Genomic DNA, 26,978 nt, shown 5'->3' on the forward strand with positions numbered 1-26,978 from the left:
GAATTCGGTGATAGCCTACCCATTTCAACTGCTTTCAAGTTTTGGAAATTTCTTTCACGGAGGAAGTGGGCCATTACTCGAAACATGATAAACAAATGGCGCAAGATCAGAGCTGTATGCCGGATCTGATAGTTCGATTCCTCCCAATTCCTGAATTTTTTTCCATGATTGTTCGAGTGGCATGGGGTCTCTCATCGTCCTGTTGCAAGGGAATTCTGTTTCGATTAACTAATGCCTTGCACCTCTCTCTCTAAAACTCCATAAACTCATTCAATCTGTTGAGAATTAAGATTCGCATCGATTGCACTTCCGTTTGGATCAAACTCCCAGTAAATCACACCTTCAAAATCCCACCTGAAACATAATATCACTTTGGGGCCGAACCGATTTTAACGACCTAAGTAGGTTGATGGGGATCGAGCCACTGTTTTGAGGTGTCAGGTTTGCGGTAATATACCCATTTTTCATCACATGTGACAGTTGTCGTATTAAATCTACAACCCATGGGATTAGCTATGTCCACTCAGCGTTGAGCCTGCTCAGATGTCAGTTCATGAGGTACAGATCTACAACTTCTGTATGATTTTCTAAGCGTCTTAATATGGCAATGTATTGCAACTTTTGAAGCACCCAATTCTTCTGACAACCTATGAGTACATTTTTGCGGATTTTCTTCCAAAACTCTACTTGTATTGTCAATATTTCATAGGCCTACTTCGACTTCACATATTTTTCGTTCCACGGCAACAGCTTTATAATCGTGTTTCTAGTAGTGATTTAGAAGGACACTAATCTCAAACTTTAGACTATCCCCTCCATTTTATATTCTTTGTATTAAAAATTGGTGACTGTAACATGCCCACAGTACTTAATAATAACCTAGCTTCTTGTAAATTGCATTGCCTAACTAAAAAAAAAAAAATCATCTTTCAGAACACCAAACTTAAAAAAAAAAAAAAAAAAAAAAAAAAACATTGCTTATGAGACGCCTAATTAGAGTCTGTGAGATGATGAAAGGACGATAATGGAGAAATTATGAAATGAGAATGACAGGAAAGGTGAAACTACTTGGAAGAAACCTGTGCCACTTCGTGGCTTATAAGCAAATTTTTTTTAGCTTATTGCGTTTGAAGTTTTATAATTCTACTTGTAAAATTATAAGTTTTCCTGAAAAAAATTTCCCCTTCTTAAGCAATATTTTTAGCTTATCGATTTTGTTGTTTTATAATACTGATAATAAAATTATAATTTTCTATAAAATCCCCTCCCCCCATTTATAGAGTTTGACTTGCCGAGTTTCATTTTTCTCCTATACATTTTCTTGAAGATTTTTCCCCTATTAAGCAACTTCCTTTTATTAGCTTATTAATTTTGCTAAGTTTTATTATTGTACTGTCCTTCACCTTTTTTCCTGATCGGTAGATGAACTAATTGCTGCCCATTTATTACAGCCATACGGAAATTATACACGCGCAAGTCAAAATTGATCAGAATTTTTAAAATAAATTTGACCTGAAAATTGACCACACCAAACAATTTTCTTAGATAATCACAGACTACGTTCAATATAATGTAACATTTCACTCCTGCTGTTGGTATGGGTCACTGATTGGGCTATGAATGCGTCGTAAAAATAGACTATGGAAGTCTTTACATATAACGAAGTCGGAGAATCACGATCCACGCGCCATATTAATATTTTTCTCAGTCAACAATAGATACTTAATAGTTTTAAATGAGCCCCATGTGGAGCAAATAGTGTTAAGACAATTTGGATCAGAAATGATAATCATCAACCTTTACTTCTCGATCACCATTAATGTTTATGATATGGCAGACTTGGCAATGGCTTTTCTTTGAGTCAATACTGGCTGGCACAGCCATCAAAGATTAGTCGACTTACGAATTACGCACAGCAATCAAAGGTTAGGCGACTTAGTAATTATGTTTGGTAAGCTGGTGGTTATAATTAGCAATGCATGTGCAGCACTTGAACTCGTAATTAAGGGAACGAAGAAAACATTTTGGTCGGACGGAAAACTGCAAAAAAATTTCCTCCGCACAGCACTAGTTTATGTCGTCTGATCTGCTTATGATTGCGCCACAAGGTAACTCTCATACCTGTTAAGTGCATTCAAATAGTGCTGTACTCACTCTCAAGAGAATCAACGATCGGCACTACATATTCAGAAATAGCGGAACTTTCTGGTCAAGTCAACAGTACATAAAGTCACCTCTTAGGAAATTACAGGAAAAGAATAAGGCAAAGAATAGTAAATGTTCACTTTCCTGCCTGCAGTCGAACTCTTTTAGCTGTAAGTTTGAATTAACAAATATAACAATAAATTATTATTTTGTACGATGCAAGATGCTTAAAAAAATTATTAATTCACTAGGAAAGCAAAGAGGTCGACAGAGGAAGAAGTGGACACATCAGAGCATATACAGTATGTTAGAGACGTTACAAACTTTGTAGTCACATAATATAAGTAGTAGAAGTGCTAAGAAAAAGCTGCTTCATTTCTATTTTATGTACCTGCGTCCGCTATTGAAATAACATAGTCGTACCAGAAAGACGTTTACTTATATATGCTCGGAAATATCACTTTCGTGTTTTAGAGTCAGGGTCGAAAAGAGAACAAGTGAATAATGCAGCCACCTAATAAAAACATTCCTTCCAGGTGATGGAGAAGGAAACTGGTTGTCGGGGTGTCTCTGGGAATTCAGTTACCCGGAAGTACATACTACGCGTATAATTTACTACGAAACCCACACTTTTTCTTCTTTCACTCCCAACAGACTTAAACAATATTTCTTGTCGGCACAGCGCTCTGAAGGACGTGGGATGGGGGTGAATAAATTCACTCAATTCATCATTCGGAAGATAAAAGAAATTCTGGTGCACACAGAGAGAGATCTGTGAGCTATTTAATGCTTTCACTGTTCCATTTTGCGAACTCACATCTATAATAATAACATAAAAAAGACAAACGGTAACAGCAAGAAGAAAGGCTAAAAAAAATAAGTACACAAATTTTTCTACAATAGTGCATAAAGTTGCATTTTACCCACTGTTGTAGTGCCTAAAGTCAGCCTCTAAAACATTAGTGCGTAAAAAAGTAATTACTTCAGGCACTGCTACTCATTTCACACATTGCCAGAGAAAATGCAATATTCAATTGACAAATTGCATTAAGTACGAAATTAATGCTTTACCTTGTTCTTTATTGACGTAAATTTTACTCGTAAAGCAAATAAGTAACAAATTTTACGTACATATTTACATTTTAGCCCGTAATATTCTGAGGTTACATATGCCTGCGTTGTAAGAAATTAGTTTCACGAGATAAGGAATGACTAAATGCTTGTGTGCGCCTTAGCTCATAGTAAGAACCTTAAGGTAAGGGTAAGCGGGCTAGCTACCTGCAAGTGGAAGTGTAGCGAGGGGAAGCCGGTTCACTTTTTCTTATCCTTACGGTATCACGAGATACCGAATGGTCTATACGTGAGACAAACACCGACATGCTCACCTTTCATCAAGATGAGGATCACAGAGCCAACGGCTAAGTTAATGAACCTGCTGCACGGAAACGGTGCTTGTAGTGACTATATTATGAAACGGCAACGTTCTAATCTCATGTTAATGGTATTAATTACCATTGTCCTATACATGGGCTTAGGAGATGAAAACTCTCAAATAATAAAAAGGAAATGAAGAAAATTGTATGTATGTATAGATTAAACCGTAAGTAATGCCATTAATGATTTCTTTAGTAAAGAGCAACAAAAAAGTCACATACCATTTTTCTGTATTTTGAATAGTCTTCCAGAAAAATGTGCATTTTAAAATACATGAATTACGAGATCGTGCAACGCTGTGTAATCAGCAGGGAGTGGACATAGATTTGTGTTGCTCTGAACAGCCCTTCACCTGGCTTGTTATGAACAGGGAAGTTGAAAGTCATTGCCACGTACATTATTTTTAAACTCGTAAGAAGAAATACAGATGGTGTACAGTTAAATGTTTGTGTTTAATCTGTGTTAGGGAGCGGAGAATGAACACTATTCATTTCACGTTAAATAAAATTTTTCAAAATTTAAAATAAACTCTACAGCCTAATATTAATTAAATTTTCAGGAAACATAAACAGTAAGATACGCTTATTTAAAACTAAATTGAAAACATTTACATATTTCTACTCTCCCATTTCAATTGAATATTCTAGAGAACGTAAACAATAATGATGCTTATATCAACATTTAAAACTCTAGAGGAAAAAATAAAAATACGACATGTTTATTTCAAGTTAAACGAACCAAATTAAAAATATTATTTTTAAACTCTTCGATTTAATTTTAATTAAATATTATTTATTTATTTATTTATTTATTTATTTATTTATTTATTTAACCTGGTAGAGATAAGGCCATCAGGCCTTCTCTTCCCCTCTACCAGGGATTACAACTACAATATTAAGAATACAATTACAATTATAATTGCAATTAATATTAAATGTACAAATACAATAAAAATCAAAGTACTAAAAGATTAACTAATTAATAAAAGCTAGACAGTTTATTGTAAAAGTTAAGAAGAGAGAAGCATTTCTTTTATTGATTAAGTAGGTGAATATAGACAAAGAAAGCTTATTTTACGTTATACAAATCTAATTAATAATTTTAAAAATCTCCGTTTGTCGTACTATAAGCATTTTCTCCAGCCAATTAGAAATAATTCCCTCCCACTTTAATTTTTAAAGTAGTAACCGGTAAACTTACATACAAGAGATCAATTTTCTTAAAAGCAATTGTGTGTTATGTTTATATTTCTCGTTGTCTCATTCATCTCTCGCATTATTCGAGTTGCATCTCTCCAGCAGGCAATAACTGTGACAGGGTTGTCAAGAGTGTATCAAGTTTTAAAAATTTCTTTGCAGAACGAAAAGTTACATTTGTTGGTATCAAATTTCTGGACATTTAAAGGACAAAAGTAAAATTATTTCAATCATTTATCATCATAATACACTGCTGTCTTAAACTGACTGAGCATATCGGGAATTAATTCAATAGTTTTGCCAAAACACGCTATGAAATGTTCCATATAATTTTTTTTTTCTTGAAAAGAAAGTGAAAACGAGCAAAATTGTATTAAACTTTTTTGTTTGAAATATCTCAAAGAATATATACTGTATATAAACTAATGACGAGCACTTGACTTCCGTCATTCACTCAAGCATTCCCATCTACTAAGCGATGAGCCGAAGTTTGTAGCTAGTTCTTTCAACCGCCACGAAGACATTGTCCTTAGTACACCATAGGAGGCGATCTACGTAACACCGTATAATTATGATGGTCAGTGAAACAATGGTGGAATGTCGGTAGGAGAAACGGGAGGACCCCGAGAAAATTGTATGTAAAAATGTATAATATCACCATTCCACATAAAATTTGTTCATTTGGAGAAAAGAAAATAGGACGACGAAGAACAAAATCAAATAGATCGTAATATTACATTAAGGCCGAAATAACGACGACGATAATGAAGACGTTGACATGTAAGATGGCGTCATATTAACGATGATAGAATCATTTCATTCGAGAAGTGACCACATGAAATGAAATTGTCTATAATATCTTCTATTTCACCAACAAGACCTTTATGCCAGAATTGCAGAAAACTTTGACTCAACATTGGCTTTGATAATTTATTTATTTATTATTATTATTATTATTATTATTATTATTATTATTATTATTATTATTATTATTATTATTATTATTATTACTACTACTAATAAATAATGTCAAATGAATCAGTGTGGATCTTCTGCTCTCAAAAATGTTATATTCAGATTGATTATTATTATCATTATTGTTATTATTATTATTATTACTATTATTATTATTATTATTATTATTATTATTATTATTACATGTTGAGTTACGGGAACGCCTGCTTTCGGTGAATAGAGAATATTTCAAATGTTTAGGCTTTCGCGTCAGCAATGTTAGGGTTGAATGGGATTAGAACCATTTATGCTATTAAAGGTGTCATTCTTTGTTGTTATTATGGGATATATCTGTGGACCAGATGTTGGAGCGAATAAAGATCTCAGCTATTTTGTTCATTATTTCACTGATCATCTCCTTCTTTTCCTTTCCCCACCTCCACCACAAAGGGACCAAGAGCATGCTCACGAAATATTGTTCCTTTGTTGTTACTCTTGGCGGATTTCGAAAAATTAAAATTATATGGCATTTTTCATATTACAGTTTATATTGAAAATCAATATGTAAAAATGATGTAAATGTATAAAATTGTAAAAATATAATTTTACCGACTATCCTTTACAATTTAAGAAAATGGACTTGCCTGTTAAGGTAAATATCTGTTAACGCTTATAGCAATCGTTAGTGACTCTCCCGTCTCTCTCTTTTTATCTCTCTCTCTCTCTCTACATACACCACAAATACAACTACACAAGCGTAAAGGGTAGCAATTTCATAATGCCTGTTTCCTTTGGGAATCGAGTGTAAAATGGAAACGAGATCGGCTACAAATCTGTATGTATTCACGTAACAATAATTTGAACGTGATAGCACTGAAATATTGTTTTACAACAATATGGCACTTTGTTGAAGTGCAGTCTAACCTTCAAATGTATTAATGTATTTTATGTACATTATGTAATATATTGGCTAATGAACGTTGCATTATTTTCTCGTTACTACACGATTAAATGTCGAGATATACAGGGTGGAAGTGAAATAACCTTGCAGCTTGAAAGAGATAATAAGGTACACGTAAATGAATAGAAAACCTATATTACGTTTTGTAATTAAATGCACGGTTAATTAGAAAATTAAGTTTGAAGTTTGAGCAGTCCGGCAACATCGTCGCTAATACACTCTACTCGTGATACAGATGTAAGAGGTCAACGAACTCGGTGTTTCCGTAAGCTGCATTCTGCCGAAACGTTGCCTCTCGCTCACTTCGTGCAATGGCTTCAATTTAGAGGTTTTTTAAATTAAAGTTACAAGAAAACACTTCACTCTATTGAAATAGTACGCCAGAGGGATAAATAATTCTTTATTAGATTTCCTATCGATATGGACAAAAATCGCGATCTTACTCGCATTAATTACCCAGTAAGAGAATGTTAAGCATTTGGGAATTTTTCTTCTGAAAAAACTATGAACTTTCCACCAATATGATATTATAGTAGCTATTTTGTTACATATAACATGAAGTCCATACCTGTGGAGTAACGGTTAGCGCGTCTAGCCGCGAAACCAGGTGGTCCGGGTTCGATTCCTGGTCGGGACAAGTTACCTGGTTGAGGTTTTTTCCGGGGTTTTCCCTCAACCCCATATGAGCAATTGCTGGGTAACTTTCGGTGTTGGACTCCGGACTCATTTCATCAGCATTATCACCTTCATCTCATTCAGACGCTAAATAACCTAAGATGTTGATAAAGCGTCGTAAATTAACCTACGAAAATAAAATATAACATGAACTATTCGCTCTGGAAATCTGCAAGGTTATTTCACTTCCACCCTGGTTTTGATTTTGTGTCAACCTAACATCAAAATTGGAGTTTTGATTGCATGCCATGTTTTAAAATTTGCGTTTAACTGTGATTTTTAGTTCTTATTAAATGAAGTGTAGCAGAAAGTGTCGTAATGTTGCAAAAAATCGAATTCGCGTTTTTTCGCGGAATGCACGTTTTCTGCACCATTGAAGATATCTAAAAAGTCTTTTCGAGAATACCGTCAGTCTGTCAGTGATTTATCTCAAACTATTTGACGAATTTTGTTCACATTCAGTACATACAGTACCTACGTTTTTATTTCGCTTGTGACTACGACTTCACGGGAAATGTTCAGGATGAAGGTGACGTCAGAAACTGATTTTATCAATCGATAATTCCACCACATATTTCTACTCGTACAATTTTGATCAGTGCATGCAACCAATTGTATTTTTATTTCAGAATGATTACCAACTTCTGTTACAGGAGTTCGAAATGGTGCCTGGCTGCAGTCGCATTTTTTAAATGAAATGTGTATTAACTCGCAGAAGTTGTCCATCCATAATTCTTCTAATTTCTGTAGTGGTATTTTATTAAGTTCACAGATGATAGTTGAACATGGTAAAGTTTGGAAAACCTGCGCGCCATAACCCTCTAGTGACGATCATTTCATCAAAAACCTCCTCCATTAGTTCCAAAGAATTCCGTGTAATGTAGGCTGTGGAATAATCTTGCAGAAAATATTCTTACTGTCACTCAATATCGGACAGATGTTTAAAAACGATTCAAGTATTTGTCTGTGGTATCTCATACAGTGTTCCTGTGTCTGTTGTTCTTTGAAAAATCTAGGCTACTGTATATAAATGAAAGCACACGTTATCCAAGAAAATCATTAGTATTGTGGATCGTCAGTACTATTAACAGTGTTCTGCCAAATGCAGTTTTACTACAGAAATTCACTCGAGTTACATTGCGGTAGGTTTGTGATGCTTGGACTGTAAAGTTTCAAATTGCAGAAGCTTCATGCATTTCTTCTTGTTATGGCGTAACAGGTCGAAGCCGAGCCTTAGCCTCCTTTATCATCAGCCTCCACTTCCCTCTGTCCTTAACTACAGTCGCCCAATTCTTTGTTTTTAGCAGGTCACTGCATCTTTAACTTTGTCTAACCAGAGTACCCGGGAGCTTAATAGTCTTATAGGCTGAGAATAGACGTCTACTTCTTCTGTTACAACAAGACACGCTTATAAATTCTGTAGCATAGATACGCAGTTTTTTTTTTCTTTTTTAGATCTAAGAATAAGTTTAGCCTTTTCTTTACTGGATTTCTGTGTAGAACTGGCTCGCCAGAAAATCTATACCGAAATTGCCTATACTTACATAAGTTTGTTATCAGTTGTCACATAAATATCACACATGGAGCTTTTCTGTTCTAATATTAATTTAAGTAGTGGAATTTCAATAAACTACAATTTATTTTACTAACACATTGTATCGCGCACTCACGGCTGCAAACAAGTCAACGTATCCGGGAATGATGCACATAAAATATTATAATTTTAGAATAAAATTATATCTTTATTTGAAATAAAAATACAACAATTAACTCGAAATCTATCAAAGCTATAAATTTATATATATATATATATATATATATATATATATATATATATATATATATGAATTAATGGAAAGCGAAATGGGAGGAGAAACTTTAAAGATATGTGAAAACACGTCCTTGCATTGGAGTTGTGGCTGTGAAAAACTGAATACGTGAGCTCCAAGCCTGTTGGCCACTTGTCTCACTTCGGATTTCGCTGCTCCACTGAAGGAGATCTAGAAATATTTTCGAAGGGGAAAAGCTGAAAATGGTATATATATATATATATATATATATATATATATATATATATATATATATTGTTTCTTCATAAGATGAATAGATAAATGAAGTGAGCATACAAATCGTAACAGGTCTATTTCTAGCATTACACTATTGCCCAAATATTGAAATACCATTTTCAAGAGTAGCACAGAATCACACATTTGTCGAGACGTAAACTATGGTTGATTGTTACGAACACTACAAGCAAATGGCGCATCAATATTTTTATCCCACTATGTTTTCAAGCATTTACATTTCAGTGAAGTTATTTGTTACATGCAGAATTGTTTTCACTATTGTTTTCTATTGTTTTAAATCAAGTTATCTTTGAGACACTTTTTTTTTTTTTTTTTTTCATTTTTTAAATGTTAGAATCATACGACGATTAGTACAGAGTTTTTTCTAGTACTTTCCACTCAGATTAAAAATTTTACTACATTTATTTTATATTATCTTGTATTTTATAACACCACATAATAACTCCTTTATAAATTATATTGTTACATCTAATTCATTCAAAAACATAAAGATAATATTTATTCTAAAATGCTTTTAATAGCTTTCAGTACGAAATTGCAATACAAAATTCTAAAACAGTCCTTTATTTAGAGCAACCAGCCACAAGAAACAGTTTTAGTTGGAAATAAAATATTTAAAAAAGCAAATGTGTTCAGTTTACATTTCAAGATGAAAAAATTTTCAGACCAAAATAACCACATCTCAATAAATAAATGTTAAATAAAATGTCGAAGCCTATCAAGTTTTGGAAAACACTAATGAAAATATACTGCATTTTGGCAGTTTCAACATTGCTGTGTGACAGCTAAATTTGACTTCATGGGTTTGTCTTGTCAAAATTAAACATAGAAGTGAGGTGTCTTATAGAACTGCTTAGATCACAAAATAATTGACTAAAATCCACACGAAATAGGAATTACACATTGTGGATTAAATAAATCCAAACATAATTGGGTACGACGTGTTAACAAGACCGAATCAATGTGGATTGTCTCTAAAAATTTTGGGACTATCGGTCGAAGGAGAAAAAAAAGACTGGAAATATATCTGAAACGTTTGCAGATGACATTCATGATAGCATTTCTAGTATTTTATCTGTTAATCTCTAGTTTTTGTCGAATGATTTCTCTGTGTATTTTGTTAATCCAAAAAGGAAAACTGTTCTGAAATTAAATAGGCTATTTCTGTTAGGGATATCCAGAAACGAATTGTGTTATTTCGTTGTGATGTATTTGGCAGTCCTGTCTTGTTTTCTTGGTTGACAAGTTTCTCATTGTGTTGCAGGACGAGTGCGAGTTCGGAAACTGCGGTCTGCGCCCCACACGACATCATGGTGTATGAAGTGACCCGTCTCAAGTGCAGCTGACCCAGCTCGGGGGTCAACATGAGCAGTGGGCCGCGGACCTCACATCCACCAGACGGGCTAGAGCCGGAGGTGAGTCACATCAGTAACATACTCGCACTGCTCCGTAGGTTCTCGTCTTCATATTTGTTAGGTTGAAGTAAAATATAGTTGAACTTTGATTAATGCCGTTAAATCGTTCCCAAAAACTGAGACTGCCATCGAAACGACGAATGATGGATCCGTTATATACTAAGAGTTTGTTCCCAGAGTTCAATCCAATTAATTGTGGAATTAATTTCTTACATGTTACAACTTTGAACAAATTATACAGTATGTCCACAGAAACTTTCCTTGAATACAAACTAATATGCTTTCGTAACAGTGTACATTACGAACTTTATATTAGTTTCATAAGAAAGGACGATTCAAAGAATTTTTGAACATTGCGCTATGTCTAATTGCCGGCGAAAACAATAGATGGCAGCAGAATCGAATAGAAGCTGTTATTCGTAATATGAGTTTCGTTCGTTCGGGTTTGCTAGTCTTTTGTTATTTTTGCATTTAGCATTGTTAGCAAACGTTCGTGAACATCTTAAACAACTGGCAGGAAGGTGATTTGGACGAGCTGAGACCAAGACAACGCCCGCTGAGATTCTCCGACTTGAATCTCTGTGACTTCTCAAGGGGTTACATGAAAGATATCATCTTGTACCTCAATCCCCACATAATCTGAGTTCCGACATCGCGTCTCCAGTGCCACTGAGTGCATTCCAATAGATATTTTGGAGCGCGCGTGGCGTGAGTGGGAATGTAGCCTTGATTGCTGTGTGATACGCGGGATGCACATTGAGTGTCTGTGAGGTGTGCACAAAAAATATATAAAATTTTTATGTTGCTCTTTATGGTGTCATCATTTCCATGTAGGCACACACGACTATCGGCAGAGATGGTATATGCCTACCCGTTAATAATCACGGAAGTTTTCTGTGGACATCACATTAAATTAACGAATGACAATGATAATTATTTTATTTAGCGTCTGAGAAACTTATATAATTATGTTTTTTATCTGTTTACTATTTTCACATTCGTAGCACTTCTGTTTGCTACTCTTTTGTGTAAGGTACAACTACATCATTATCATTACCTGCCTAAAAACGATGACTACAAATTGGTTCCACTGACACCACGGTTCTTATCTCAACTGATATTCCCCAGGCTTAAGTCATATTCGGATGCGTGACTCATCATGCTCGAAACAGTGAGATTGTTTGTCATCTGACAAGAGTGCACCGGAATATGATATTTCAAAAACGAGACCCATTGTACTTAATGAAAACAACAATATTGGAACAAGACGACAATTAGAGTTATAACTTTAAAAAAGAGTACCTACTGAAATGCAAGAAACAAAATTTTACTAAATGATTGCATTTACGTGTGCATTGTATGGAAGTAAACCTTGGTTGATGTCCGAAAAAATGACAGATGACAATCGAAATTTTTGTAAAATTCGTACACAGACTCGCCGTGAATCAAGTCGAAGTTATAGGGAACAGAACAGTGTTTGGGACAGGTATTCATGGCATATTTCCGTTTCCTATGCTGAAATTTAACCATTTGCCCCATTAATCGCCATCATCACTATACGTACCGTACTTTTACTGATCAAGAATAATATGGTACTCGCTGGCGGAAGTACTGTAGTAGTAATTTTTACAGCGAGCTACAAGGAATAACAGGTTTAAAAAAGAACTTAGCGTACGGAGTCACGTTGGTGTAAATCAGTCATGGGCAAAAATTACGTCATATAAAATGCAACCCACAATACACAGGAAAGGCGAAGGTAAGGGGGAGGATACTCAGACTGCTTAACGTTGAATGAACAGTGATGGCTAAGGGGAGGAAGGACATGCCTTATCCCTCCGCTCTGCTTGTGTATTAAGGGATTAGCGTCTGAAAGAAAGATGTTTAAGCAATTACAACCGCAACTTACTTAGAGAGTCCGATGCTTGAAATAAATGTGTGGTGATGTTGATGGCGGTGACGTTGCTGGAGTATATTATTGATGATTGTATGGCGATTATGGCTACGGTGGTAATGCCGACAACAATGTCAGTGGGAAGATGAAGATATACTAGTATCAAAGATAGTGATACCATTGAACGTATTTCTAATGGCGAACACTTTGATTCTTGATCATCGACTTCCATTAGGATTAACGCCGAACATGTAGAAAAGCTTGCCTATTACACTTTCCTGTAGAAGGTGGATTTACGTATAATGAAGATAACGATTAATGGAGCACTAGGTAGAATACCGACGTTGGAAACGTGAGTATTCCTCGAAAACCTGATCCTAAAACCGTATCTGACCATCACAAATTCCACTTGAACTCTTCGGATATCCGGTGGTACGACGAAGTTGTAAATAACAATGGTGAGAGCAGTGGTGGTGGTGGTGGTGGTGGTGGTAGTGATGGTGAAAATGATGATGATGATGACATTACGACGTTGAAATCGATGGAAATTATTATAATGGTGACAATCTATGTTGTGAATAATCCGTATTAAAAATATAGGCATACTTGGCTATTATCCGTAATTTAGCCTTATAATCAACAAAAATGAAAAAAAGTTTTACGAATGCCATCATCCAGGATAATGATAATGTAAACATAATTTATATTAATGAGCTTTAAATGAATATGTCAAATATTGAATTGTGCCTTACAAGAGCTGTTTAATCTACAGAGAAATAAGGAACATTAAATAATAGCGAGTGTAAAGGCGGCTGATATTGGACTGGTCGGGTGGCACACGATAGATAACTCACTCTCGCTGCAGAGCGGGAGTGCAGCATTGACCTGGTACTGGCGCAGGGAGGCTGCGATCCCCTGACCTAGTTCTCTCACTACTATACTTCAACAAAGTCTCCTTCTTGTCTTTCTGCAAGGAAAACAAGAGAACCGATTTGCCAACACCAAGTCACTGAAAAATCAATATGGAAACTTGATAATGCTCCATATTTTGTATGGGTGTGAAAGTTCATAAAAGCTCTAAATAAACAGAGGAACTTAAATTGTTTATACTTTACATCCGCTCCAGTTCATGGAATTGTTTCCTTCATCCAAGACTTTTCATAAAGACATACTATCCGCTCCATCTGTCAGGATGTTTGTATGAGTGCATAATTATGATGCCATTCCGGACAAAATAATAAAAAACACTTCAAAGTGCATTTGTCCAATTGCCATTCTATTATTAGTGGAGCGAAAGAGAGCGAAGATAACTGTTTCTGTCTCTGTACCACTCTCCATTATTAAACGTACAATGTGGATGTCTATCCGGCGAACGTAACAATATATCAGATCCAGTTTTTTCAGCAGAAAACATGCCTAACTTAGCGTTAGATAATGTGGATTCTAATCTAAAGATTAAGCGATACTTCTGTGAACTATGACTGCCAAATATACTTAAACGCTACAAAGAATCTTTTTTCAGTAATGATGCATGATATTTACAGAAAAAAAATAATCAACAAATCTGTTACCTTATTCATTGAAGCGTTGAATCCCCTACAGTGAACATTTCTTGAACACTCACGAATAATTGAACTTGCAGACCAGAGCTTTTATGTTTAGTCTCAATTTTAAGGACAGACGAGCCATCTTATGGCATAACAGAAAAATAGCACCTTTAAATTCTTTTTTTCGCCTAAAAATAAAGAAAAAGCATCGTTACATGTAGTAGCTAATTCGTTCATTTATCTAACCGAAGTCGCATTAATTTCAGTGGCTGGTTATTGCAGAAAAATCGCACCGAGATCCGCCCTGTTCACAGTTGTTTTGTGTCCAATTTTCGTCCGCTGCAATGAAAGAAGTCCTATCCAGTGGCTCAAGTGAATTGTTACCTACCAAAGATCGTTCAGTTTTTTTTTTTCCCCCAGGAAATTGGAGATTTATTTCTTTACTTCTGGTTTGTGTTTGTTCCATCTTGTTGCAAACGTTAACTAGGCTACACTATCATAGAGTCCTACTGTCTGTGAACGCCTAATGTTGCTTTAATTTTCAAGTAAAATTTCTACCTCGGGATTAGGAGAGATGGCGACTTCTAATCACTAAATTGTGCACCAATATGCCTGGGTTAAATCACAAATCTCTCCGCAGTGCATATGAAGAGAAGACATACCTATGTCACTGTTGATAGTAATTCGTCCGTCGGATGGGGACATTAAGTCCGGCGACCCCCTTGGTGTTACTCGACAAGAGTAGACTACGTGCCGGCCTTTCTCACCTTCTTCATCATCATCCTCACCCATTTTCTACATTACACTTAAATATAAACTCAGCGACATAACACGACATAACTCCTCACTGATACACATAATGCATAACGTGGCCTGCCGAAGTGGTGTGCAACTTGAAAATGGGTCACAGTCTTGCCATCTATCCGCAGTATGCGGAACCCGAATCACGCAAGTGAAGTGGGTAGGCATTAGACACACACACACACACACACACACTGACAACCATACACTTCAGCTAACATCACAGAATATGGTGCGACGGGTGTAGATCTATTTGAATGAATGTGGACACTTCCAACATTTGATGTGACACGGAGGGATATAGTTCTAATTCGCCCACATTTACTCATTTACTGTATGATGAATTCTCGGATTTGCTACTTGTTCGGAAGTTATTAAAATGATAGAGGTTTATATGGATAACCTTGCATTGAGCTTTTGTCTGATAAATGCATTCTGTTTATGGTCGAGTAGATTTCAGTTCGTCACTGATCCAGTATGTCCTATTATTTTTAATAAATTCCACACTTCTGAATAATAATAATAATAATAATAATAATAATAATAATAATAATAATAATAATAGTAGCAGTAGCAGCAGCAGCAAGGATTAAATCATTTTGCTCTTTTCGTTCTCATTTTTGTGAGGATTGTAAACTATACTAACCTCCACTCAATATTTTATACTATATACATAATATTATATACTGTCCCCGAACACGAGCTTTGCTCTTTCGGAGTACTTTCATGTAATGTTTTATGTTTGATATATTACTATTAAATAAATGAAAATATAGTCCCTTTTGGGACCTGCCTGGATTCGAACCCGAGTCCTTTGGTTCTGTAGCCGGAAATGCTAGATGGTGGCTGTAATGATGGTGACGCCACAAAGAAGAAAGAAACAATCAAAATGCCTCAAGACGGTCTGGGAAATGAAGCGAAGTTGCATGTCGTGTTGAATTCTGACATAACAATACCGCAGTATTGACCGAGACCCGCGGCCTATGCGGCTGAACCACAAGGTCGGGGCGTCGGTCCTCCTCTTATTGGCACAACGTCCATGCAAAAAAAATAAAGTGGGATAGGATGGTTTGGGGGGGGGGGGAACTCGAGCGCACATGTACTCCTATAAACAATGTCAAGGCAACGTAAACAAACGCAAGGTGATGCCCACGTGTTTATACAGCCACCCATCAGCATTTTGTCCATCGAGATTTTACTACTTCCTCAATTAATTATTCGTAATGGCGACAAACGAGCGAAGCAATGTTGAAGTGTTAAGAGATCAATGCATGTGCTTTTGTTTTTCGTGAAAAACGACATGGTGCGTTGATGGTAGATTGGTGAGTTGTTAGTCTTTAAGTAGCAACTATGTAGCGGATTTTATATTAAGAAATCTTTACTTTTCCTGCGTTTGCATCTGCCTAGGACATTGTCTGTACACGTTCCGTCGATATTTAAGTAAATAGTTTTATAATACCTAAAATATATAAAATGACGTTAAAAACTATTTCTGCTTATTCTCTCAGGCTGTACCAAAGCATTCAACGAACTTAGGTGACAGTTCTTTTCTCATTTCACGGCGAAATTTCCAAAACATATATGTAAAATACAATACTCTAGAGTCTAGACCTTGCGATGCTACTGTTATGAAGAGCTGACTTCGGTCACATAGTTAACTTGCGCCTCTCATTCCAGACTTAAGAAATCTCTAAACATCCCCTGCCTGAAAAATGTAATATATGAAAACACGTAAGCAGGTATATTGTTAGAACAACAGTTAGATGAAAACACATAATCAGGTATATTATTAGAATAACAGTTAGGTGAAAACACATAAGGAGGTATATTGTTAGAACAACAACTAGCTTAAAACACATAATCAGGTATATTGTTAGAAGAAGTTAGGTGAAAACACATAAGCAGGTATATTGTTAGAATAACAGCTAGGTGAAAACACGTAAGCAGGTATATTGTTAGAACAACAGCTAGGTGAAAACACATAAGCAGGTATATTGTTAGAACAACTCTGAAGTCATCTATGATTATATTGTCATGAGATATAAACTACAGAATTGATTAATATTCATTCATTCATAGTGTTCTGCCCAAGGACAGATCTTTCACTACAAACCCAGCATTCTCCCGTCTTTTCAATGTTCTGCCTTCCTCTTTGTCTCCAGATATGATCCATATATCTTAATGTCGTCTATCATCTGATATCTTCTGCCACGAACTCTTCTCTCGTTCACCATTCCTTCCAGTGTATCCTTCAGTAGGCAGTTTCTTCTCAACCAGTGACCCAGCCAATTCCTTTTCCTCTTTCTGATCAGTTTCAGCATCATTCTTTCTTCAGCCACTCTTTCCAACAAGCTTCGTTTCTTACTCTGTCCATTTCACACGCTCCATCCTTCTCCATATGCACATTTCAAATTCTTAGAGTCGCTTCTTTTCACTTCGTCATAATGTCCATGTTTCTGCCCCACACATGCTACACTCCACACAAAGCACTTCACTAGTCTCTCCCTTAGTTCTTTTTGCAGAGGTCCGCAGAAGATGCTTCTTTTTCTATTAAAAGCTTCCTTTGCCATTGCTATTCTCCTGTTGACTTCTTGGCAGCAGCTCATCTTACTGCTTATAGTAAACCCTAAGTATTTGAAGCTGTTCATTTGCTCTACTGCCTCATTTAGAATTCGCAAGTTTACCTTCTTTACGTTTCTTCCTATGACCATGGTCTTCGTCATGTTGGCATTTATGTTCATTCCATACTGATCACAGCTGTCATTTAGCTCCAGTAGCATATTCCTTAGTATCATCTCCTCTTCTGCTAACAATGTCATATCACCAGCAAATCTTATACAGTTTATTCTTCTTCCTCTTAATGTCACTCCTCCCATGTTCTGAAAACAGTTCTTCATTAAATCCTACAAGTAGATGTTGAACAGAGTAGGTGATAAAAGGCATCCTTGTCGTACTCCTTCCCTATTTCACTTCCTTCTGACATTTCTTCTCCTATCCTGACTTTGATCGTTGTTTCATATAAAGGTTACTGAACAGCCTCCTCTCTTTTCAATCCACACCAATTTCCTTTAGGATCCCCATCAGTTTATTCCAATCCACTCTGGCAAACGCCTTTTCTAAGTCCACAAATACTATATACACTTCTTTATTCTTCTCTAGGTATCTTTCGCCGATTGTTCGTAGCAATCCAGTTGCATCTCTCGTACCTTTTCCCTTCGTGAAGCCAAACTGTTCTTCTTCCAACTGTTCTTCCATCTTCGAATATAAACGTCGATTCAGTATTCGCAGAAGAATCTTCGCCGAGTATGATATCAGGCTGATAATCCTGAACTCGTTACATTTGTTTGCATTATTTTTCTTCGATATTGGAAGCAACATTATCCCCGTGAAATCTTCAGGCCAGTCGCCTTGTTCATATATTTCGTTGCATAATGATAGAATTTCCTTCTTGTCATCACCCAAGCATTTCACTAATTCAATGGGGATTCCATCAACTTCTGTTGCTTTCCCATTGTTCATTTCCTTAAGCGCTAATCGACTTCTTGCCTTAAAATAGAAAATCCTTTTTCGTCTTCTGATAAGGCTGCTTCGTCTTCTATAGCAAAGTCATATGGACGATTCCCTGTGTCTTATAACTCTTCTATATATTTCGTCCATCTGTTCAGTATTCCTGGTCTATCTGTCATTTCATTTCCGATTTCGTCCTCTATCAACCACATGGATCTGCTTCTCTTATTTGTGAAGTCCAAACATTTTACTTCGCAATACATTAAATCATATCTTCCTTTTCTCTATAGATCCTCTATTTCTTTACATTTTTCTTTCTTCGCCTTATCAGTTTCTCTTCTTAGTTCGTTGTTAAGTTTCCTGTAATTTTTTCTACCTTCTTCTGTGTTGGTGTTTTTCCATTTTCTCCTTTCCTCAATCTTCTTCAACGTTTTCCCTGTTACCCAAGGTTTCTTAATTCTCCCACCTTCTGTATATCCTATTGTTGCTTCTGCTGTTGTCTGTATACAGTTTTTTAGATGAATTCAGTACTCATTACTGTTTTCAGATGTGGATACTATGTAGCGGCTCTCTCTTGAAAATTTGCTTCAAATTTTCTTCTTTCTCCTTAATTCTTCAATTTTTCCCTGTTCAATTCTTTCATCGCTTGTCTTCCTCTTATCTTCTTCAGACGAATATCTACTTGCCTATCAGGAGGACATGGTCTGAGTTAATATCTGCTCCTGGTAAAGTCTTCGCATTTTTTTTTTTTACAATGTCGGAATCTTTCCTGTACCAGCATGTAATTTATCTGGTATCTGCTTTCGTCCCTTGGGCATGTCCAGGTGTATCTTCTTCGTTTATGTTGTTGGAATTTATCAATAACTGTGTATTTGTCCGAGTTCTTAAATTTTGTTTTAAAACAAAAATTATGAAACAATGCTGGGTTTTCTGAACAATAAAATTTAAGATCTATTTCTATCTTTATGTACATCTAGTCTTCGTATTATTTATGGTAACGACTCTTTTAATTCTTGTAACCTAGAAATAATATTCAGGGCCTACTAATACAAGTAGAAACCTTACTATCATAGTAAGATATATGATACAAATGGAATTTGTGGTTAACAAAGACGCTTTTGGGGCAGGTTTTCTTATATACTCCCGTTTCCGCATCATTTCAACATTTATTCATAACCCAAAATCATTTTTATCGTCTGTAAAAAACAAGTTGAAGTTATTTCACATTACCGTCGCGTCCTCGGCGACCATTTCCATGGGATTCCTACGACAAAAGTTTGAAAATAAGTAGCCTCTGGAATTCCCTCAGTACAGTACGATGATTTAGTCCTGACAGTCGCCGGGGATGTGCGCCTGGGTCAGGCGAGTCCATTTAGTTACGCCAAGGGGTGTTTGGTTTAGTCACTCGCTTGTCTTCGGAGCAATCGGATGTCATGCGTGCGGTAGAGCGGTATGTTTCTAGTACAATTAAGCTGTACTGCATTCCTTTACAGACCGCTCGCCCTTATCTCTACTCCGGAGCTCTCCCCACTACTCCTATTACTTCCCCTCTTTCGCTCCGCTGAGCTGTCAGGACTAAATAATTAATCGGTCTGTAGATGTCAACGTTTGGGCGTTGTGATAAGTAGGCCTACTATACAAGACAAGAATATTTCTTTGGATGAGGGTAGAACAGTTCAGAGTATCAAAGTGATTCATGAATGAATGAATGAATGAATGAATAAGCTTGCTGTATCTCATAAGTTGCTATTAAATTATAATTTATTATTATTATTATTATTATTATTATTATTATTATTATTATTATTATTATTATCATCGGTATGTCATCTTTACCATTATATTGGAATAGAATATAACTGGAATTATGTGTTGTACCGTAATATTTTAACTTCTGTTCACTCCTCAGCACGTGATATTGTTACCCCAGTTCTATTTTTTTGTACAAATTGTAGAGCTTTCGTACTAATGTATGTATTAGTTGTTGTCACTTCTCTGGAAAAATTTATCTCGAAAAGAATGTATCGTTTGTTTTCAAGTGCCTAATATTTTAGATTCTAGAAGTCACTTCTACCTCCTCGAAAATTATGCAGGTAGCATTGTCATAATAAGTCTGTTAGCTAACATTTATTCTGGGCTGGCCGTGACCAGGATGATGATGATGATGATGATGATGATGATGATGATGATGATGATGATAGTGAAAGTCATCCTAATATTGGTGATTATGACGAAGGTAGCAGTAAAGATAACTGAGGACGATGGCAGTGTTATGCAGAATAGTTAACAAATCCTTTCATGAGTTTAGAAAGGAAAGAAAACTACTGTAGAAAACTGTATTATCCAAAGACGTTATATAGTGGTATTATCTTTCTAGGTCTCCAAATTGATGCAATTTCTACGACAAACATTCCATGGAAATAGTAACGATAAGACTCCATAAACCTAGCGCCGACCGATGTGTCTTCAGCTATGACATTTTGTTAGTATTAATGATTGTTATTAAACTGATGGTAAGGTGGTATACTTTGTACATCCTTGAACTAGAGAGCGTATATGAGTGTGTAGATGTGGTGTACCACAAAAAAATCTGTCTTTAATTACAAAGAAAAGTAATAACAGAAACAATGGTGAAAGTTGTGTATTGGACGGTGACAGTACCGGATTAAGGGCTGGAGCGCAGCATCCCTTGTTGCCAAGCCATATTATCCCCTGGAGACAGGGTTCATGGGGGAGAGAGAAGCTGATAAATGTGCAGTCAGTAGAAGCGTCTTCTTGCTCGCTGTTCATCTCACTCCATCGAACGTAACTTCTTTGTTGTGTGATGTGGCTTACTTATAACAGGATTATATCTTACTTACAGGTTCCTCATTTCTTGTTATTTAAACCACCAGATAATGTTACGCTATAAATACAATACCAAACCTCCCTTTTCCAGTCCATCCCATCCTTCCCTCCCATATAAAAGAAATTAATTCTCAGAGTCTGTAATTTTTATATTTCATGTGTACTAAGTATGTGTAAGCCTACACGTATATCTCTTCCTTACTTTAGTGTATTAATATAAAAAAGATACTCATAAACTATTATCTAGAGTTTTAGTTTTTGACTGTATGTGAAATAGCCTATGTGTCAATTCCTAAACACACTAACCCTCTTCTTCGTCTTGGGTTGTATAGTACCGTAGTTACTGTGATCCACGGGCGTAGCTAAGGCGGTAGCGCATTTGCCTACTGATCCGGAATTGTGTTCGGGCATGGGTTCGATTCCCGCTTGGGCTGATTAGCTGGTTAGGTTTTCTCAGAGGTTTCCCCAACTGTAAAGCGAATGTCATGTAATCACTAATCACATGACGGATCTTCGACCTCACCTCGCCAAATTTCATCTCGCTAACACCAATTTCACCGACGCTAAATAGTTTATCAGTTGATACAGGGTTGTTAAATAACCGACTAACAAAAGTAGTTGCTGTGCCTGTCATTGGATCCGAAATTCGTTCATTCAAAGCCGGCCGAAATCGATTAAAATGTTTAACATGTTTTTCTTTGGAACGAAAAGAAAAAGAACAAAGGTCACATGGTTACGAAGAAAAGATTAACCTAGATATAATTGCCGGAGGACTGTACCACTCTTCACTAAGTGTCTCTATTTTCTGACTTGACATTTTTACGGAATAAGATACCAAGTAAATTATCCAGACAAATAGATTCTATTTTTCTCACCCTTTTGGTGCCTGAAGACGAAGTTAAGTCGAACCTTCGAAACATTGTAGGTTTTCTTTATACTGAGCCTTCAAATACGTTCATCCGTGAGTGTGCGGTCGCGCGTCACGACTGGAGGCCTGTTTGCCGGTAGAGTCGGATATTCATAGCCTCTTAAGTCAAGCGCATAAATTGCTCATGAGCGTGCATGTAAAGTACAATTATAATAACCACCTACTTTTGTCATAGGAGATGTTGGAAATGATGTCCTTGTGCCGCCACACTTCTCACACTTTTTAAGAAAATTTCCATTGTTTGACTGAACCAAGACAATTTCTGTATAATTATTTATGATTTGAGGTTTTCTCGGCTCTGGTTCTCTATGATGGTTTCGCGGGCTATCAGCCGAGTAAAGTTGTTGAAATTTTCCAAGTTTTCGGCTACTAAAGGCTGGTTCACATTAAACCGGGAACGGAAACGACGAGAACTAGAACTGAAATAATGTTAAAATAAATGTAATTAAATGTGATCATTCACAATTATCTATTGTGAATGCTCACATTTAAATACATTTATTTGAACAAAATTCCCATTCTCGTTGTCATTTCCGTTCCCGGTTAATTGTGAACCAGCCTTAACTCTGTAGCCATCTTCAGCATAAGTGTCGTACCTGAAAATTTCAACATTGGCTGATAGCGCGCGAAACCATCATAGAAAATTCTATATAGTTTAATATACATGCCATTTTTAAAATGCTATTTTAATAAATAGAAAAATGTTATAAATGAATAAATATACATTGCAGGTGGTAAGTTTCCGAACAAATCAGTTAATTGAATTTGAATTTAATAACGTGTCTTTGTCTCAGACTTATGTTACCAATAAATACCCTTAGTCAGATAAATAATGAACTTAATGTTTTTAAGATTCCCTCCTTCTCATATGGTAGTCATTTAAGCATGACCGCGAATCTCTGTACCTACCTGCATTGTATAATACAATACAATACTGTGTTGATATTGTTAATACTGTGTTCCACAATAACGGTTGTAAAACAATGTATTTTATATTTGTACAGAGTATAAAAAAATGTATGAGTTCCGATTTCAATAGCCTAAAAGAAATCCAATAAAGAGCAGTGATCTCTCCCAATGAAGAATAGCTCTTTTACACGTATCCCACATTAATTTTAGCAAATTCATTTTTACCATAGGAAATAGACCATATCCAAATGTATAAGCATGCATAATTGCATGAAAAAAGTATAAGATATTGAAATCTACCGTTGCTGACGCAATAATAATAATAATAATAATAATAATAATAATAATAATAATAATAATAATAATTCATCATCGTCATGCTCGACCTTCTCAGTTCCCCTCTCCAAGTGGTTTAACATCTTGGTAAATTCTACCCCTCAATCTCATTTTAGGCCTTCTAATTATTGCTCTCTTACCTCTGGTTTGATTTCAAACACTCTTTCTACCTTTCTGCCATTACTCATTCGCATAATATGTCCAGCCCATTGCAATCTACTGTATTAATTTTAATGTACTTTTCTATATCTGATTCTGTATATAATTTATAAAGTTGAAATTTGTATCGTATTCTTAATTGGCCTTCTTATGCAGTGTGAAATGTAGGTCTACATCACCTGAGAATTTTTTCTTTCAAATAGACAATCTTATTGTATCATTCTTAGTAAATGACCATGTTTCAAAGACATATTGTCACTATTAGCCTTGAAAATTAATCTTATTAACATCTTTGCATTCTCGAAATTAAATGTGACTTCTTGTTTTCGAAGTTCTATTTGTTGAACTTATTTTTTGCTTAATCTCATTTCAGTACTATTGTCATTTTTACAGTTTATCTCAGATTCCAGGTAATTAAAGCTCTATAAGTCTATAGTTTTAAATTTAGAAGATGCAGTATTTTGTATATAGTCCCGCATCGTGGCGTTACGGAATGCGCGCTGGTTCGAGTCTTCATGGGGGAAGAAATTGTATCATGAAATTTCGGCCAGTGTATGGGATCGGTGTCCACCAGCATCGTGATGCACTTGGAGAGCTACGATAGGTAGCGAAATCCGGTTGCGAAAACCATCTATAACGATATCGTACTAACCACATGATACCTCCATTCTGGTTGGATCGCCCACCTTTACTTCGGCATGTGAACGTGAGGCCAGCAGCCGGCTGGTCAGTCTGGGTCGTTCAAGGGATGTGGCGCCACGGATTATTATTATTATTATTATTATTATTATTATTATTATTATTAATATTAATATTATTATTATATAAGCTGGGTAACCTTTACATTACAGTCTTTTTGTGTGACTGGCATATATTTTGACTTTCTTGATTAATTTGTACGTACTGTACATCTTTCTCGCTGCTCTCCTAAAGCTAATAAAGGTCTCTTTCATAGCTGCTTGTGATCTTTCAGCAATATCAATAACGTCACCTCCGGTATATAAATTCCCCTGGGGGGAAAAGGTAACACGAAAGATGAAGCTTCGTTGTTGTGCGCATGTAGGCCTATATGCCAGACAAAGTTATCGTACTTACATAGATTACAGTAGCCTCTTTGACCGGTCTCAGAACCAATATCTTGCCTGCAATTCACAAAGAAACGAAGGTAAAATTCACAGGAGACTTGCTTTGGTTCATGTGAAACACAAACACATCACATCATGTGCAGGAAGTGACCTACGTTGTCCGCTAGCCACATTTGTACGCAGCGCTTCAATATTTGTACTGTCTTATAAAATATATATAAATTCTTGTACATAGCGTATTTTATTACTTTATCAAGGACAGTATTAAACAGTGAGCATGTTAGAGCATCTGCTTGTTGAAGTTCATTTTTAACCAGTAAGAGTTCGGAGAATATTGTTTGTACTTTTGTTAAACATTGGGTGTTTTTCATAGCAGTTGTAACCGAATTGATAAACTGCTGACGCAATAAAGAAATATAAAAATACTGGGAGAAACAAAGATAGGGAAAGAAGTTGGTACCCATTGTTACAACAGACCTAAATGTGAGGACAGTTCAATTTTATGTAAAGAAGAAAAACTTGACAGAAAATTGAAGGCAGACAAGAAAGATGTATCCGTGAGCATTGTCTAGCGGAAGTTTTGGACAACCATCTGTGACGGAAGGTTTAAGGTTTGCTGTCAAGAAATATTTTCTAAGGAAAAGAAACAAAATAGAAAAGACTTAAATGGACTTCGGCACACAAACATTGGAATATTGACTGGAAACGAATACTTTGGAATGAAGAATCGAAATTTCAATGCTTTTAAAAATGAAGACTGGTTTATGTTTGACGATCCTCGACCAAACAGATGCACTCAGAGTGTGACACCAATGGTGAAACATGGAGCGGGGCCTGTTATGATGTAGGGGTGTTTTAATTCAGTAGACTAGTGTAGGTGAATTCCATTCAAATAATAGAACACTGATTAAAAGTGGATACCACATCATACTATGTCGCTGTGCAGCCCCCACGGGCAAGCATCTGATTGGACAGGGATTCGTCTTATAACAAGGCAGTGAACCAAAACATACAGATCTTTAAATTGTGGGAAGTACCTGGAAAACAAGCAGAGGGCAGGAGCACTGAAGATTATGGAATCGCCTCCCCAGTCACAGAACCAAAATGTGATCGAGTTATTATGCGAGGAATTAGATCGCCTATTGCGGAAAGTGTGTCAAACCTTAAAAAAAGAAAAAGAAAACTTACTGGGATATCCTCAAAGACTCTTAGAAAGAGATCCTGGCTGTTGCAAAAACTTGTCGGCAAATGTTCAGAATGGCAGTATTATAAGTATTTTGTTAAGGGTGATTTTTTTCAATGAATAAAAAGTATAAATATTCCAGGTCTGAACATTGAAACTTTCTTACTTACAAATGGCTTTTAAGGAACTCGCAGGATCATTGCCGCCCTCACATAAGCCCGCCATCGGTCCCTATCCTGTGCAAGATTAATCCAGTCTCTGTCATCATATCCCATCTCCCTCAAATCCATTTTAATATTATCCTCCCATATACGTCTCGGAGCCACCGGCGTAGCTAAGACGGCTAAGGCGCTTGCCTGCCGATCCGGAGTTGCGCTCGGGCGCGGATTCGATTCTCGCTTGGGCTGATTGCCTGGTTGGGTTTTTTCCGAGGTTTTCCCCAACTATAAGGCAAATATCAGGTAATCTACGGCGAATCCTCGGCCTCATCTCGCTATCATCAATTCCATCGACGCTAAATAACCTCGTAGTTGATACAGCGTCACTAAATAACCAAGTAAAATAAAAAAATAAATAAATAAAAATTTACGTCTCGGCCTCCCCAAAGATCTTTTCCCCTTCTGTCTCCCAACATCTGAGTTATTTTGCAATATTTTATTTCATACTTATTTTCAATATAGAAGTGTAATTCCATTATGCAGGATGTTCTGAAAAAAGGTTCCAATATTTAGAGAGGAGGTAGTATGCATCAAAACAAAAAAATATGTCCTGAAAACATGGGACCGAAAATTAATATCTTCTGGGAAATAAGTAAATATTTACTATCACTTTAAGAACGGGATATATTCCACTGTGAGCTCTTTGCCAATAACAGAATGAAACCGTTTGCCACTACGTATTACAGACGGCAGTACGTTA

The 26,978-nt window shown here is 36.1% G+C and overlaps 1 protein-coding gene across 7 annotated transcripts in view; it reads left to right on the forward strand.

The window, feature by feature from the left end:
• Positions 1 to 26,978, forward strand: part of LOC138706173 (uncharacterized) — a 381,089-nt gene that overhangs the window by 276,150 nt on the left and 77,961 nt on the right. For all 7 annotated transcript variants that reach the window (XM_069835182.1, XM_069835189.1, XM_069835183.1 and 4 more), the window contains one exon: positions 10,717 to 10,867. In XM_069835182.1, coding sequence (XP_069691283.1) covers positions 10,817 to 10,867 — 51 coding nt within the window. In that variant the 5' untranslated portion in view covers positions 10,717 to 10,816. The remainder of the gene's footprint in view (positions 1 to 10,716; positions 10,868 to 26,978) is intronic.

This window comes from Periplaneta americana, chromosome 9 (genome assembly GCF_040183065.1).
Source record: "Periplaneta americana isolate PAMFEO1 chromosome 9, P.americana_PAMFEO1_priV1, whole genome shotgun sequence".
NCBI classification, from domain to species: domain Eukaryota; kingdom Metazoa; phylum Arthropoda; class Insecta; order Blattodea; family Blattidae; genus Periplaneta; species Periplaneta americana.